This window comes from Styela clava, chromosome 3 (genome assembly GCF_964204865.1).
Source record: "Styela clava chromosome 3, kaStyClav1.hap1.2, whole genome shotgun sequence".
NCBI classification, from domain to species: Eukaryota; Metazoa; Chordata; class Ascidiacea; order Stolidobranchia; family Styelidae; genus Styela; species Styela clava.
Genome location: NC_135252.1, coordinates 10,763,660 through 10,781,172, shown reverse-complemented (window position 1 = coordinate 10,781,172; position 17,513 = coordinate 10,763,660). Strand labels below are relative to the sequence as shown.

Here is a 17,513-nt window from a genome sequence, read left to right as displayed (position 1 = left end):
AGGCTTCGCTGACGAAAAGTATCGCTTGGTTGGCTTTACAAAGACAAAAATGTTTGAATGAATGACTGAGTACAGGGAAGGCGAGACCAATCCCTTTCATAGTTTTGTGAGCACGGTCGCTATATATATGCTTTCAACAAACCCGTATTGTTGACAAATACGTTTTGATGACCTAACCCAGTCGGAATATATGGAAAATGAATTTTACGAGCCTTGAAACGGATGGCGTTTGAACCACTTTCGCTGTAAAACACACTGCGATACCTTGGTCTTAAAGTCAAGCTGTCATATATATGAAGCGACTGGGTATAAAATAATCAATACATATCTTGATATTTCAAACAAACTGATACTTCAGGAAATTTGAACTAAATCTATTGACGCAAGGTCTACGTATAATTGTGAGCGATTCAACAACACCCCGATAAAGAAACTGTACATTTTTCAATATACAATGATTTTAAATATAGCTCCTTAGACAGGGTTGTTTCAAAGAAGTCTACAATCGTTGTTCAGCAGCTATGTGAAAAATATGCAACTTACGCCGCTCCCCTGTCAGATTTGTTTTATATCGATAATCTAACTCTAACGAGTTCATGATTATCATATGTCATGCATTGCCTATGGATAAAGAATCCACGATGTATAATGGCCATGATTTGTGTATGGAGCTAAGTATTCAGCGCAGTATTCTGGCAGTTATTGAGTGTCAAGGATATTCTGATACAATAATAGAAAAACACTCAAGCGTGCAGTTCATCTAAGTTTACGCACCTAAACAACACGCAACAAAATCTCGTGATTTTTTTCGACCATGTGACGTAGTCCGGCAGAATCGGGCCTGAACATTGTTTTGGGACATAAAGTTTTTTGTTATTGTTTAGATATAATGTCGATGACATAAATAATGATACCCAGGTGGGTGTGGAGTATATAATGTTGAGCAATTTTTTTTAAATGGATTTCAAGTATACGTACCAAGATGACGCACAACCTGAATCCTAACCTGGTACACATGCAATGTTCAGGTTGTGCGCTATCTTGGTACGAATACTTCGGGAGCACCTTTTCGTTAAAAACAATTACTTCATAAATACATGGGTTAGTTTTGAATACATAGTAACATTGCATCTCCTTACAATGTCAGAAATTCATTTTTAGTAGATTAATGGTAGTTTATTTCACTAATATAAGCCAATATCTATTGACAGCATCTAGCCACTTTCTTTTGCGCTCGTCAAACTACAATTGTGTTGCTGCGGGCATTTCGTTTTCCTTCTTAAAGCTTAGGGACTTAGGAAATATATTATTGGATTGAATGATTGAATGATTATTGGTTGAAATGGATTGAAATATTCGACCTCGTCTTTCACTCCGAACAAGGCCATGCAAAACCATCCACTGGTATCTAACGATGTGTAACGTGTTTTCTTTTGGAATAACCGGAACCTTTCAGGTACAGCATTGACTTTGGCCAAATTAATATATCCTTGTGGAGATAGAAGAAATGCGTATGCGAAACCAAGATGTGCACCTGTTATGCCAACATAGTTTAGTCAAACATTTTGATCACTAGTGCATCACACCCATTTTCCTGCGTGCTTCGGTTGTACGTAGTAACGCGCACATTTTTGCGATCATGCATCAAATTCCACTTGTTTATTGAGCTATAGGTGTTTGACGAGCTTTTGTGTATGATTTCATTCCATAGAATTTGTATGCTGTTTTAAAGAATACCAGTTTCAGCTTTTTATTCATTCAAACCGTGGGAAGTAAGTTTTGTAATGCTGCGTGTTGGTTTTCAAATGGTTTATTTATAACCATTACTTGACATACTTAAATCGGTGATGCCAGTAAATCTTTAATACAAAAAAATCAGTATCATCTGCAATAAAAACAGCAGTACCTACTCAAATGACAGCTGGATACTCATATTATCTGCTCCATCGCGTGCCTCTTACCAGTTTACATGAGTGCCAATTGGTATCTAAGCTCAGCCTTAGACAAAAAGTTTCGGATTGCAGTTGGCGCGACGAATTGTTTTTAAATATATATTCCGCAATAAGATTATTTGATGCATATTACTGAAAGTTACGCCTTATATATATGTCTTTTCCCATTGCACTATTCCTTTACTGATATTCAATAATATGACGCTCATCTGACATAGTTTTTCCAGTGTGTAGATAGGTATAATCTTTCCCACGCTGTTCAGATGGGAATGCGCGAATATATCTGAGAATCGCTAATATTGGTTTGCAATACGATGAAATTCAATCTTGGCATTTCTGCCTCGCGCAATTGCTGCGTATATTTATCGGAGAAGTTCTGTGGCGTGGTTATCAAATGAAGAACACATGGGAGTATTTTTTCCACTTCTTTACTACTCTCAAACCTTGACATTTTGTCAAACCTTTTTTCCATTTAACCTTTTTTTGAAACAACCCCAACAACCACAATTAATTCTGTCATTAAACTTCCGAAACAAACAGATAAAATCATCAACAGATGCATTTCACCAAATGCTAAGTAGATATTGCTAAATTGGTCTTTATTTTACCATTTTTCATGTAATGCTTTTTGGTAAACCTGTTATCTATATCGTAAATACAGCACATTTGGCTATGTTGTAGTGTAACTTTTTTGATCTCACATTTTTGATATTTGTATTCAGATCTCTTGGCCTTGGGGCTTTGTCAAGCAAAGTTACATATAAAATATTGGTTGTAAGTTGCAAAACATGATCATGTTGTTGGAATAACTCGGCATTTTACCACCCGCATATATATCATTCATTGTCGAGAATAATGAGGAAATCATAAAATCTAAAACCCGTTTTCGTGAATTTTTTGTTGTAGCTGAATTCGAGCGACAGCATGACAACAGGCAAGAAAAGCACGGTAGCCTCTTATAGTTTATGACAGGGTTTCCTAAAAGGGAACCCCGGCCCCCTTGGAGGCCACTGATCGGTTATCTGGGAGCACGAACAAACAGATGGAAATGCGAATATATAATAACAATGTATTTTTATAGAAGAGAAGAAGCAAAAGTGTTGAAAGTCTTTGGTAGTTTGAAAAGCATTGGCATGGAACATAAGAATGAACTACATTTTTTCCCATGGATATACTATAAAATGTAGCAATTTTCTCATTCTTGTTCTCGTGATAGCATTATCTTTCACTGCGCATCGTCGTGATCATCCCGCTGCATAACAATCCTTGCTAGCAAATAATTGACTGTTCACCACCGGGTGTATATCCACTTGAACCACTGCCGGCTGCAATAACAGGCTTGTATTGTTAATTGCAACAAGAGCGGGTATTTTGCAATAGTACTCTTTATTTTACGCGTATGTTACAACAGTATTTCCATATATATGGGTCGCGACCCAAAGCTGGGTTCAAAAATTTCCCTAAAAGTTATTGCTTTTTATTTCATAGTAAATTTGCTGCTTCCGTTGTTTGTGCACCAAGATGGCGCACAACCTGCACATAGTATTGTAACAGGTTATGTTTCAGGTTGTGCGCCATTATGGTGCACAGATTTGATGAAAAACACTAATACAAATATCGAGCCGTAAAAAAAATTGCTCAAGGCTGCAAACTCCACACCCATATAAAAATGATGGACAATAACCCCAAGATGAATAATCACAAATAAAAAAAACTTTATGTCTGAAAACAAGGTTGGGCCCAAAAAGGCCCCTTATCTGCCGGACTAACGCCCAGGTGAGACGTATAAATTGTCTGCAAAAGCAAGGTTTGGTGAACTAAAATACACCTAGATAAGTTGTTTGGGTATTATCATTTGATTTTTTTTCTAAATTGCTATTATTGTTCTTGTGGTGATTGTTGTTGTTGTAGAACTATTCATCGAAACTTATGACCCAATCGTTTAAAATTTATAGTCCTTAATGATGGTTGAAGTCAATAGAAGGCTATTTATCCTGTTTTGCCCCATAGTCCTCAATCTAGATAGTCCACCCAACAATTCGCTATTTTTTATCATATTCTATTACCATCACGTGATAGTGCCGTGATGTCACCAGCCCTCTTTCTCAAAGCCAGTGCTTACAACCCTTTGGTTAGGAAACTTGGCTTGTCAGGAAACATAGCTTCAAACCTCTGACGTGCAACTGTATATCGAATTGGGTTTATCACAACAAAAAATTATGGTAACACTGGAGAGTCGGACCATCGAAAAACTTAAGAAATTAGTTGTTGGCGACTCGAAGTTGAGCTAATCTTTAGCTGATTTCTTGATTTTTTCTTGCACAGCGTCGCTTTTGTTTTTGATGAACCGCTTACAGCAATACGAAACAATGCCGGAAGAGAGATCATTTAGGCATGAATTTCAAGGTTCGTGTATTGTCCATACGTATATATAGCTTTTGTAAAAATACGCAAATTATTTCCGTGGCATAGCCCTGTTTGTGGTCAACCATTGCTCGTAATTTTGTACTACATCGATATTTTTCGAGAAATTGTTGATTCGGCGAGTTACTGTTTCAAGCTATGTGCTTCATTAAATACTTTCAATGAATATTTTCAGCCCGTAATTGAGTGTTTTGCACAATAGTGTCGCTTTCGTTGACAAACCACATCTTGATTGTGTAGACAGAGCGATGAAGAATTTTAGACACTACTAAGTGCCCAACTTCTGCCATTCATATTCACCTTGCTCAACTCCACTGCTAGCGATGCTATATATTTTAATAACATCCACGGCACCAATAACAATAGCACGTTATTGAATTCTTTTCAGACGAATTTTCACCCCAGGGTTATATATAGTCGCGTAACACAATGCCAATGAAGCCATAAGGTATGAAAAAGTAATCAAAAGTAATGAGATACCGGCTCCGCGGACCGGGCAGAGGGCCCTATCTTACTTTCCTCTCCGAACCCCATTTCTAGCTACATATATCTGCTTCATTCTCTCTTCATCGTGACATGGTAGCTTTTCTGGATAGAAGTGAAACGTCGAAAAATTTTGTGAATAATAAATAGCCTACTTGGCCTTACCCAACATGAATATATTTGGTGTATATATAAATCATGTGATAATCGCAGGCTTGTCCATGAGACATATTTTCCTGTCTCATTCCCATAGCAATTATGCCTATCCCATCTCATCCTACGGGATTCCCATTGGAATAAAATTCAATAAAAATTGTTAAATTTAGGTTTAGCATCTACTAAATAGGACTACATGTACGAATAGACATGCAAAACAACAAAATCTATAACAATTTTTTTTATATTCATAAGTATTATACATGTGTCCATCAGCACTTCACGAAGTATATTGTTAATGCTGAATATATTTTTCTCTTCATAACTAAAACAAAGGGATATGGTCAAATATATGAACACGAAGTCCATAACGAAATGTTTTAGCCTCATTTCCTCGAAAATCATACGGTTTCCGTGTCCCATAGGAAATACAAATGTGTGCTGTTCCATCCCACGGTACGTTTCCATATGAAAGTTCCATTCTCATGGACAAGCCTGAATAATCGAGAGAGTGAGAAGATTTTTTGTCTAATTTATTCTCCCTCAACGTCTTTTATGCAGTGCAGTCTTGGCGTTTTTCTTCCCTCTTCTATCCTCGCAGTTTTTATATAGTTATAGTTCTTCCTGATCTCCTAAGTCCCGACGGGATCTCGTAACAACCCCGACATTCTGTTTCTTTTCTTCGACAGTGTCCACTTCTGACCAGGACGGGTTTGTCCGTTTAATGTGCGAGTATGTTGTCTTTTCTCTTTGGACCTTTTTTTTTTCTTTCTCTCCTAATAACCTCGGGCCATGCGTTTTTTTTTTCGTTCCCGATCTTCCCCAGACTCTCTGTTTTAACCTGGCCTGTGGTCTGAGGGTTTTCCAACCTCGACTTGCCTGTGGGGCTTTCCATCTTCCACAATCTGCTCACGGGTACTCTTTTCGACTTAATCCTTTTTCCTCGCAGTTTTTCGTTATGTTCTGTTTTTTTTTTTCTTTCCCGATCCTCCCCAGACTCTCTGTTTTAACTTGCCTGCCTGTCTGTCTGTGGGTTTTTTTCTTTCCCGATCTTCCCCAGACTCTCTTCTCTGTTTTAACCTGGCCTGTCTTTTTTTTTCTTTTTTTTCTAATAACAAGAACAATTTCACTGTCAACACCCACCATTCTAACCTCGGCCTATCCCGTTGGGGCTTCCTCCCTCCTGTATCTCGGCTTGTCTGTTGGGCTCCCTTCCACAATCATTTCTGTGAGTATTTTCGACTTAGTGTCGTCCCACCTCGGGTCTTACTGTGGATTTCCTTTCTCCCCTCTGTATGCATCTCCCGACTGTGACTTCCCCGGTCTCTCCTCCTCTTCCTTCGAAAGGGAATGGGTATACAGATAGATGTCTCCCCCACTGTCGTCGACCTTTCCAACTTCGACCTGTTGGCTCCCATCACTGTTAACACCCACCATTTCAACCGCGACCTATCTTGTTGGGGCTTCCTCTCTCCTGTAGCTCGAGCCTGTCTGTTGGCTCCCTTCCAAAATCATTTATTTCGGTGGGTATGTACAATCATTTCTGTGGGTATGTGTCACTGTGAACACTCACCATTCTAACCACGGCCTATCTTGTTGGGGCTTCCCTCCCTCCTGTAGCTCGGCCTGTCTGTTGGCTCCTTTCTGTGGGTGGGTGTCTCCTCGTCGCGGTATGTGTCTGTCTCTTCCACTGTAAACACCCTCCATTGTAACCTCGGCCTGTTGTTGTTGGAGCTTCCTTCCTCGGCCCTCCTCTCGGTATGTATGAGTGTCTCTCGGCCTGTCTGTCGTTGGCTTTGATCCCCATTCTGTGTGTTTTTCCCTCCTCCTCGCGGATATGCTCTCTCTCCCACTGTCAACGCCCCTGTTAAACCTCGGTCCGTTGGGCTTCCTCCTCCCAGCACTGTAGTGGCTTCAGCCAGTGTGTCTCTCTCACCACAATCTCCCCTCATATCGAATCTTTCTTTTCCAATACGACCTAGACACTCTTTTCTAACCTCGGCCTGTCTATGGGGTTCCTTCTATTAGCCATTGACTTGACTGCATGTGTCTCATTTCTGTGGGAGCCTGCTTTCTAGCTAGCTCTGTAGCATCCCAACCCAGTGCTTTTCTAACCCCGGCCTGTCTATGGCTTTCCCTGCTCTATCGGTCATTCCCTTACTACCCGTTACATTCCTAACCCCGACTCTGCCTGCGTCTCATTTCTGTGTCTAATTTCTATCTAGCTCTGTATACCTCAACCCAGTGGAACTCGAACCCAACGTCGCACATGGCATCATGCTTACCACACCTACACGCTTTCTTTGCGCCACAGCTACTAATGGGTTCAATCATGATTAAAATTTTACGTAATCAACAGGTTTTATTAACGTCACACTTGGCTACCTCTGACGAGGCTGATCAAGTAGCGGCATGCTGTGTCTGTGTCGTGTCTGTCGGTTCGAGCACAATCAATTTTGTGTGCTTTGCTCAACTCAGTGGTTCCCAATGTACAGTTTAATTACCGGTATATTGAGTATTATTTACGGTAATACTAAATAAGTGAACAATATTTTTGAAACTGCACAAACTATTAAAAGATATAAAAGAACATCAGAAATACTCCTTGTTGGTAATTCCTTCTCGGTTGGAAAACCTTGAACTAGAGTATGCTGATCCCAACAGAATATATCAACAGGCAGATAAATATTAATAAAAATGTATTTAGCACAAATCTCGTCTAATATAACTCGAGTTACACCATTGGTTATCTTTCAACTTAATCAGAAATATGCAATTTAGGATGTAGGTCTCAAACGAACAAAGTTCAGTATAAAAAGTGCATATGTGTTTGATTTCTGTCTATACAAAACGCGTAAAAAATATATATTAGGCTCGTAATCACTGCACAAAGAAAACAACGGTTAATAAGTCACGCAGATTAAAAAAATATAGAACCTGGAACTTGTACAAATATGGCGAATATAGGTAACAATGTCGTTATAAAAAAATTTTTTTTGTTCAACTGAATAAATACAAATGTAAAAATGTTATACACATATTGAATATGTACATATTTATACATAGTCGAAGCAGATGATAAACCGTGAGCAAAGTTAAATTTTAAGTGTGTAGGCTGCATACTACATATCCTGGCTGTTAATGAGTATTGTACTTAAATTATTGGTTAATAGCTTCATTTATTAATACAAAATCGTAAGCCAGTGGCTAATTATTAATTTGGCAACCTGACCAGATAAAGTATTAGTTTTCAATCATGTTTTGATGACCAAGTTTTCTTTTTTGAGATATTTTCTCACGTATCTTCTGTTTGATAATCTGAAATAAAAATATTACAGGAAGTTGTAAAAAGCTATAAACCGAAACGATATAGAAACCAATAATTTTAACTATTGTAATCAGAAATTACAAGAGTATTGATACTTTCAGTCGGGACACCGATACAATCTTTAGGAAATAGTTTGTGCCTATTACACAATTACAGTAACCCTACTTTTGCCTACAATGATGTTTAGTAGACATCCTGTTGAATAATATAAACATTTAACGACTCACTTCGGCGTTACTTGAAATGTTGAAATTCATCAGTTCTCGAAGTCTATCAAATTCAAGATTTGTGTACGTTAGATCAAACGTATCGTAGGTATCAGATTTGTAAATACTGAAATCGTTGAATCTCTCACCGGGCGGTAGATCTTTTAAAACTAGAAAAAATTAATGAGTTAATTGAACGTTGTCATATTTATGTGTATTTTGAAATAAACAGATCTTGATGTAACTTATTAAGTATAAGTCGGATCAGTAGTGTATACAAATATTTTATTGACTATAATACTAAACATTTATCGTTTTTCAAGGGTTACGATGTCCTCTGATGTTCGTTTATTGATCTTTGAATAATTAGCTTTTAGTTTGAATGATACTTAATTGATATAGTTGCAGTATTTTGTATGTAAAAGGTATACCTTTAATTTGAACCCAACAACGTTTTATTTTTACCAATTATTTTATACCTTCCTTGTTCTTTGGTGTGTAGTCTGATAACTGGGAAAACTTTTTTGTTGTCATCAAAAACCAGAAAACGATTGGACACTCGGGATCATTCTCGTCTTCGAATATATAAAATTGTTTTACTCCTTCCTTTCTGATTTTTTTCAAGTCCACAGGAGGGAATTTGTATCCTCCTTCTTTAGCCAAAGATATTGATGTTGTCAGTGTCTGGTAAAAAAGTACGCGCATGCTTACCAAAAACAAATCTAATTTTGTTTAAAATATTCAATAAACATATCGTCACGCTAATAACCGAATTGCGTATGTCATTTTTGGCGATTTTGAGTTTTTAATAAAATAGGTATTTATGTAATGCTGCGCACCTGTCTGTTAAATCAGATTTTATTTTAGGAATTCCGAAACCCATAAAAATGGAGATTTAGTATGACATGCACATTTGTGCAATTGTTTCGTCATAATGAATTATCCTTGTTACCGCAGTACTATTGTGACGTCACAAAGGCAAAATAACCTCGGCGAAGTATTTTCGAGTTTTTGCATCTCGGATTCTAGCTTAGCGCGTGTTAATTTGAATTTTTACTACAGTATAGGAAGACGTGCACTTGTGATATTCACTGTCCGAGTCCAATTTACCTTGGTTGGATTTTATATTGGGTGCATTGCTGTTTTATTCTTTATATTTAATCTTAGTCTTATTTCGGTGGGTGTGCAGAACGTGTTATATTGATGAAATATATATTTTTAAACATAAAAAATGATGTAATTGAAACTGATTAGCTATTTTGGGGATTAGACATTGTAGATACTGAGAATTACATTCGTTTTTGGAATGTTTAGCTTTCAGGACTGGTGCATATAGTGAAGTTGCAAAATTGCGTATGTCCCCAAGTCATAGACATATTTCTGCCTAAGTCACAGTGCGCCATTATGACGTCACTTAACTGCGTCATACAAATTAACTTAAATCCGGCTACGATCAAAAAATTGAACCATGGCAAATTATTGACTCTCAATTGCATAACAAAATCATTAGGAAGTTTTTTACGTTTTTCTCAAAACTGCTAAAAATGACTTACGCAATTCGGTTATTAGCGTGACGATATCTTCATCGATTGCTTTTTCAAATTCGTTTTTGTTCATATTTTGAGTTGATTGAAAATAATTCGGTTATTAATTTTTTCATACCTTAAAACTGATATCAGCATCATACCCAGTAAAATCAATGATGATTAGAATGTCATTTCTTCTTTGTGGACGTAAAATAGCATCGACTGCTACATTGCATAGGATACCTGGTGGAAAAAGTGATCAATTTAAAAAGTTTTTGACTAATTAATTTGATTAATTGTCAAAACTAGTACTCATCTGAAAAAAATTATTTAGCAGATTTGACGAGGAATAAAAAACGTGTACTGCGTCGATGAATCATCAACGTCAAAAGCGTGTACATGATTAGCTAATTAACATTCTTCTCATTAAACGAGTGAGTATCGGGGGGGGGGGGGGGGATATTTGAAAGCGCGTATTCATTTATCTTTCTTCTAATTTTCGAAATGTTTGATCTTTTGCGCCAAACTAAATTGAAGAATTAAAGTTATCACTATAATAAGCGACTAATAAGGTAGTTTTTTGGTTGGCCAATATTCACTGGATTGTTATTTAATTGATAGGAATATACATATTTATTCTATTTTTTAGATACTGATCACACTAAATATTGAATAATCAGAAAATATACCGAATAATAATATATCACAAACCTCCATCAACCAAATCTAAATCGCTTCTTTGTTCATCAAAACCATCAACAATTTCTGAAAAAAAAAAAAATAAATAAAGTTTTAATGAAATACCCTGATGTCTACTAGCGGCTAAAACTTGATTCCTGATATTAGAAAGCTCAGTATTATGTCATTCCCAAAAGAGGCAACGTATTGTGCTTTCATTTGTGCATACTATCGTATAATGCATTTATATAGAAATAGTATGAAAACATTTTCAAACTTTCTACAAGCAAGCAAATAAATCCGAACGGAATGTTCAATAAATTAATCTTTTATCAATATGCAAACTACAAAGGTTACCTTCTTCTCCGGCAGATTTTATCCGAGGATTGATTCGGAATCTTTTCATATCACTAAATCCCCTGACCATGTTCAAAACTTTACCGGTTCTTTGTATCACTCCATTGCGACCAAGAAAATCAGGAAGATTACTGTTTTTGAGGTATAATAAATCAAATAATATGTAGTATATAATCCAAACCAATTGAACGAGCCTTTAATCTGTTTTACATGATTTTATATTGAATTGTTACATCGGTTACAGCATTTTGGGCTTATTCAGGCGATGTCGATTATGCAGGTTCTGATGATATCAGATCAAGAATCTTTCCAAAGATTAGTTTGGAATGTAAGTGTGAGTTATCCGAAAAGTGCGGTCTTGTTACATTATTCAATACAATGATAACATTATAAATCACGTTAGTCCTTATTTTGAATTCATACATCAATTACTTTGTTTTTTAACTAAACAGTCAACTTACTTCAACCATGCTGATTTTTGTTCCTCTTGGTGACCACGATCATGTCCGGTCATTTCACTATCAGTTTCTGTGCATAAAATAGGTAATCAGAATTTTAATGGAAATAAAAAAGCATTAAAAGTCATCAAAAATAGTTTTGCATAGAATGTAAAGACCACAGGCGAATCCTGCCTACCCAACTTAACCCGATAGAGCTGATTAGCATATTTATCCAATTTCATATTTCTACTAATTACATGTAAAGTTTTTGCCAATTTGACCTATTCAATTGTATATATTGTATATGTATATACCTTATTTAGAATGCATCTTTTTCTAGGTTGGAACTACATTTTGACTCAATGCATGTTACTTGATTTGCTTAGGCAATGTATATTGAAGCTTAACTTTCGCTTACCGTCATCTTCATCAAGCGCCTGTTTTATTCTGTCCAAACTCACTCCAAATACACTTCCTAATGTTCCCAACAAAAACTGCAAGTCGGGCTCTGGTAAATTTTTTTCCATAACTCCAGAATGAAATTGGCTATTGAGTCTTTGCATGTCGACGTTCACGCCATAGTGTGGTATTTCGCATTCATATGGTGTAAAACTGCAGTCGGCTGAATAATGAGAAATTGATTATTTACAACAAATACAAGCTGTTTTTACTACGTGTGCTGCACCTCACGTAAACATTACCGTAATACTGCTGCACTAAACGATCTTCGTAGACTTGACTTGAATTGAGTAGAGGTAACGGTACATTTGCTTCATCCAGGTATTTCCTTACGTCGGACAGTTTGACATTAGCATACTATTGAAAAAAGGGTCATTTTGTTATCAATAAAAATAATATGCAAAATAGTCCAATTTAAAACGTACCTCTTCACCCATTGCCTTTATTGCTGTAACAATTCCATAATAATCGATGAAAGTGAAAGGCTGACCGACTGAAGTTTTTGCCTTGTAAACTTGTCTAAAATGATCGGTAAAAATATAGTGAACGTGCACATGATATAAATATGCATTGAAATCTATTAACAGAAATCGTGAATTCCATACTTAACTGTTAATAGTAATGGATTGAATGAATTTGAAAAAAATCGTGAAAATTCATATTAGAAAAATTTATATCTTGATACTTGAGCATTAGATTTAGATTAGATTGTGAAACAAGTTGCATATTTCAATATTTCGACATCTTCATTTTGTCACGAAGCAACTGTATCTTACCTTCCTTTAAGTAGGTTCCAAGGTTTCACCAATTCAACGAAAGGAGAAGTTGTGAGTGAGTTTCTTAGCCATGAATGATAATCCGATTGCCTGTTTTTGTCCAAAGCATTTCGAGCGTATGTACTTGTGAGATACCTGATGACAATTTTGAATTGATCGAAGCTTTTCACAAATAGGCATATTGTTTTTAGATTCTTGAATCATAAATTTGTGTGTTTGTTATGTTGTGCTATTATTTTACATTAATATGTCTGAAAGATTTGAAATAACTCTTCATTCTTGAGTTTGGAATTCTAACTGATACATGGAACAGTATTTTGCAAAATACATAAGTTTAGATTGTCCTATTCCAAAATCACTATATTGAAAAAAAATAGACATGGTCATACCAAGAGGATCCGGATGTTCCAACTGCATACATCAAGCAGTCTAATATTCCAGTTTCTAACAAAGCCTCCATAACTCCACACATTCCTGTCATTGCTCGTATACCACCTCCAGAGCCAACAACAGAAATAATGGGAGCCTGTAATTTAGGTGAAAGTTTTAGGCGTTAATCTTGAACGAACTAATCTTTTTTTTTTCAATTTTATCACATAAAATTTCAAATAAGCAATTTTGCACTGTTTACCCCAAATTAATGCTTTTTTATAACTTAGACCATCATCTTCGACCATATATTTCTGATTCCTAAAATATTTGATTCGCATTCATTTTGGACAGAGTTCAATATATCTCGTTAGTGCTATATTGTTTTTATTGTATTGGGTAAATGTAACGAATTATTCTCATACTCATCATGTGTTTAAATATTTCTAATCAGAGTTTGGTTTTGATTTTCGCTATATTTACCTCTAGTAAATTTCGCGGTGCTCCGTCATTTCCCAATAACCTTTGCATTCCTTTCATTGCGCGATGAATTCTATTTTTCCTGAAGTTTATTTCTCCGTCACAGAGACAATGTGAGAGTCTCAAATGAGTTCTGTGAGTTCACGTAAATATACATTTAATAATTATGCAGTGATGATAAAGGATCATACTTTCGTCAAATTTTACAATACAGAACAATATTTTATTGTCTCAGGATAATAGCCAACACGACTTTTTCATCGTGGAAATATGATTTAATTAATCCAATTATCAGTGAAAAAATGGTATTTCTGCAATAAAATAACCGGGTATCGACAACCTTGATCTTTTCTTGGCCGCTTATTCAATTGAGATCTCAAATCCCACTTACAAAACATATTTTTTTTTGTTTATCAAATTTTAGAATATTGTGCCACTATTTCTGAACAAGTTCAATTTATTAAAGTTAATTCTCACTTTTGTCGTTTTGTTATTTTCACTCTGATCGTTCCCATCTGTAAATAAGTAAACATAAGTTTTAAATTAAAAAAATATTATTAAGATATTATTTTGGACTGCCGTTGGGCAGTAGTTAACATGGAATATAATATTATTATTTATTATTGCTTGATCTGTCGGATCTTGCAGCAGATCTCTATGTTGAATATTTAGCAATACTACTTGAATTGAATGAGTTAATAAAATTAAAATATCATACAGCTCATAGATAAGTGTATAATTTGAAACCAAATATCTATTCTTACTACTGACTGTGACAATTAAGACCGTACGACAATTCCCAATTTAATAGTTACAATTTTAACTGTTATTTTACTTACTTTACCAAAAGATATATTTCCTTCAAAATTACTTCCGATTTCAAGTGAATCTGGATCGAAATCAGTTTCTGCAAGAGTTGTGGAATATATCCAACCTTTGTCAAGTAAACGGAACTGAAATATTTTAAAAGGTTATTATATATTATATATATAAAGATGATTGAATAAATTTCCGAAATGTTATCAGAATAAATGGCCAACTTGAACAGATTTCAATTGTACGTAACAATTACACACGATTAATCAATCACTTACTATTGTAAAACGAATAGCCGTTGAGGTTTGAACATGTGCTCTATTATTTATTATGTTATATTATGTTTACTCATGTCATATTACTATTACGTTATAAACAGACAAATCGAATTATAATTAATACATTTTGGAAGTGGACATTATTGATAATCTTACTTTTGAATCAATGCCGTGTTGCTTGGGTGATTGAGCGCGTGTTGTTTGTAAACGTTAATTTTTTCTATACAACGCATTTATATGCTCTTTACCAAGTTTCTGTACAAGTGTACAATTAGTCAGTGTCAAGTGTGAAACTACTATTGTTTGAAACGACCCGAACCCTTCCAGTTCGTCATTACCTACACGTTTTATGTTATCCTGGTTGAGGTAGGTGGTGCCATTTCGGTTCAATTCCATGAGTTTATAACAAAACAAAAAAACAATTGCTACATTGTTACAAACAATTGCCAAGATTTATATATAACCACAAATGATACCACAGATCAATTCTAATCTCATATACATATACCAAGGAAAAACGTGCATTGGCAGGCACGATTAATAGTCGTATTCCTGACTCCTACGTGATTTTAACAATTACCTCAAAAAAATGTACACGAATGAAAATTTCACAGATAAATATAGAAATTTGCATTATCTCAATGCATTGGATAGAAGTCTCTAAAATTAATTGGTTTGTATTGAAACAAGAAATTAGGAGAAATTCCAAGAAAATATAAATCTGAGCCAAAACTGTCTCATGTAATTTCAGAACACGCTCGCCTAGTTAAACTAAATATACTATATAGTGTGGTTCATGATTAGGCAAAAATATATTAATTTGTAGAAGTAATTTTACAATTAGAAAAATTATTCAAAAGCAACGTACTTTCATAATTCCGTTTGACGTTTCATCATATCCATCTGACAATACGATTCGGAAAGTCTCATCCCAAATCGGGTTATTCGTTTCATTTTTCTCACTCGTTTGAAATTTCTTTGTTCCTCTTGCCCAATCGCACTCTACTTCGATTCTTGGATGGGGATACGTTACTGATATCGGTTATTGCAAAATATTATAAATATAATTTTATCTTGTCCGTCTAATATTACAGACAATGAGTAATTCTCTAATATTTAGAAACGAAAGTACCGCGACAGCATAAGTATGCCAAGGTCTCAGAATAATTCAATCTGAGTGTCATTTTTGTAACGAATAAGCGTCTTGAGAAATGCACTTTTCCAAATTCTTTGTGATTTTAGAAGGATGTATACAATGCAATTAATCCTGATTATTTTAATAAAATTTACTTCCAAATTGTAGATTGGTTAGTATGGGTATTTTCACATAGTGTTGTTACCATAGTCGAAGATACTGTTTCTGTTGATGCCGATTCCTGCCAAGATTTTTACTTTTATAACTATTGGTTTTGTGCTCCTGACCTGAAAAATATGAAACCAAAATCTGGAATAACCTTTTTTTATAAAACTAGTTAGGATGCAAAATAATTGCAAAGTTTTGAATATCATAACGATTCCCGATTTTGTTTTTTGATAAAATGAATGTATACAGAAACGATTTATATTTTGATTTTTTATTCATACATAGCGTTCCCTCAAATTATATAGAAAAACCCTAGATTTTATAGTAATAACACTTGAAAAAATTGCATTTGTTTATTAATAGTTCTTATTGAGCTTGTAGTTCTCATTTATCTTACAATAACATTTATTTAAACTTACAATTGTTAAACTTACAACTATAAAATCGGGCAAAAATTTTGGGACAACTTGTATATGTGACTGATATTTTTCATAAATCTACATGCATTGTGATAATTTTCACTCATAGCAATTGATTCAGGAATGATTCACTCACAGGTATATCATCAAAACTATTGTTCCATTTTTTGTCTATTTCACTCCATCCAGCAATATCAGCATCCATGTTCTACTAACAATGAGTTAAATTTTATGAAGCTAATTATTCCGTCCTGACTACTACTGTATTTTTGAATTAATAAAATTCTTTATTGTAAATCATCAACAACTAAATATAGAAATCGATTTGTGGAAGTTAAATAAATATTCTTTTATCGTAACAAAGTTTAATATAAACGTCAATTGTAGTACACATATATATTATATAAAGAGCTATAACATCCGAACAATAGATAAAATGATCAGGTAATGGTACAACAGAAAATATCAGTACATATGCCTTCATGCAATGCGTCTGAAAAGATGGAATGGTTAGCTATTCTAATGCTTGGACTGGAATGGTAAGCGAGGAGAGATCGCGATTTATTATATGAGAATAGCATCTTATCGATCTTCTTAATTAAATTTGTGACTTTCTAAGACTTAAAATCATTTTTTTTCGCGTAAAGCCAATATCATATATACTTGGTTTACAATATACATAATATGCAAACCTATTGACGCGAAATTTCTTATTGCAAGCATACTTCATTGAAAGAACTTTGTGTCGATTAACATCATGAATTTATAACTTTATGTAATTGACCAAATAATTGATCAACTACTAAATAATAAATTTGCTCAGCTAGAAATCATCGATCACTGTCATACCCGGAAATGTATCATGTCGTGAAATATACTGTAGATCAATAAAACTGCCAATCGTAAATACCTATACTTGTGGTGAAAGGTGGTTAATAAAAAAAGTAATGAACATAAAATTTCATTAATCAGAAAAACGTAAAAAAATCGCTAAATTAACATCACTAAATTATTGCCATTAAATTACGAATGTCATATGGATTTGCGGTTGAATACATTGTTC

General features: G+C 34.8%; 1 protein-coding gene across 1 annotated transcript; it reads right to left on the bottom strand.

Moving 5' to 3' along the window:
* Positions 1–7,699: 7,699 nt before the first annotated feature.
* LOC120343207 (cytosolic phospholipase A2-like) lies at positions 7,700–16,740 on the bottom strand. The gene is made up of 18 exons (XM_039412342.2): positions 16,587–16,740; positions 16,069–16,150; positions 15,597–15,760; positions 14,474–14,587; positions 14,112–14,149; positions 13,638–13,767; positions 13,175–13,311; positions 12,786–12,920; positions 12,435–12,528; positions 12,252–12,366; positions 11,969–12,172; positions 11,572–11,638; positions 11,111–11,241; positions 10,787–10,840; positions 10,212–10,318; positions 9,029–9,233; positions 8,571–8,719; positions 7,700–8,333 (listed from the first exon to the last, which is right to left on the bottom strand). The coding sequence occupies exons 1-18, from the start codon at positions 16,653–16,655 to the stop codon at positions 8,259–8,261; spliced, it is 2,070 nt and encodes a 689-aa protein (XP_039268276.2). The 5' UTR covers positions 16,656–16,740; the 3' UTR covers positions 7,700–8,258.
* Between the last annotated feature and the right edge of the window lie 773 nt (positions 16,741–17,513).

What these genes read in the sequence shown, in the direction of transcription:
- LOC120343207 (XM_039412342.2), bottom strand. Translation starts at nt 16,655, where the DNA reads ATGGATGCTGATATTGCTGGATGGAGTGAAATAGACAAAAAATGGAAC. An exon ending in ATAGTTTTGATGATATACCT is followed by an intron (nt 16,151 to 16,586) that starts GTGAGTGAATCA and finishes CATATTTTTCAG; the next exon opens with GTCAGGAGCACAAAACCAAT. An exon ending in CACACCAAAGAACAAGGAAG is followed by an intron (nt 8,720 to 9,028) that starts GTATAAAATAAT and finishes AATTTTTTCTAG; the next exon opens with TTTTAAAAGATCTACCGCCC.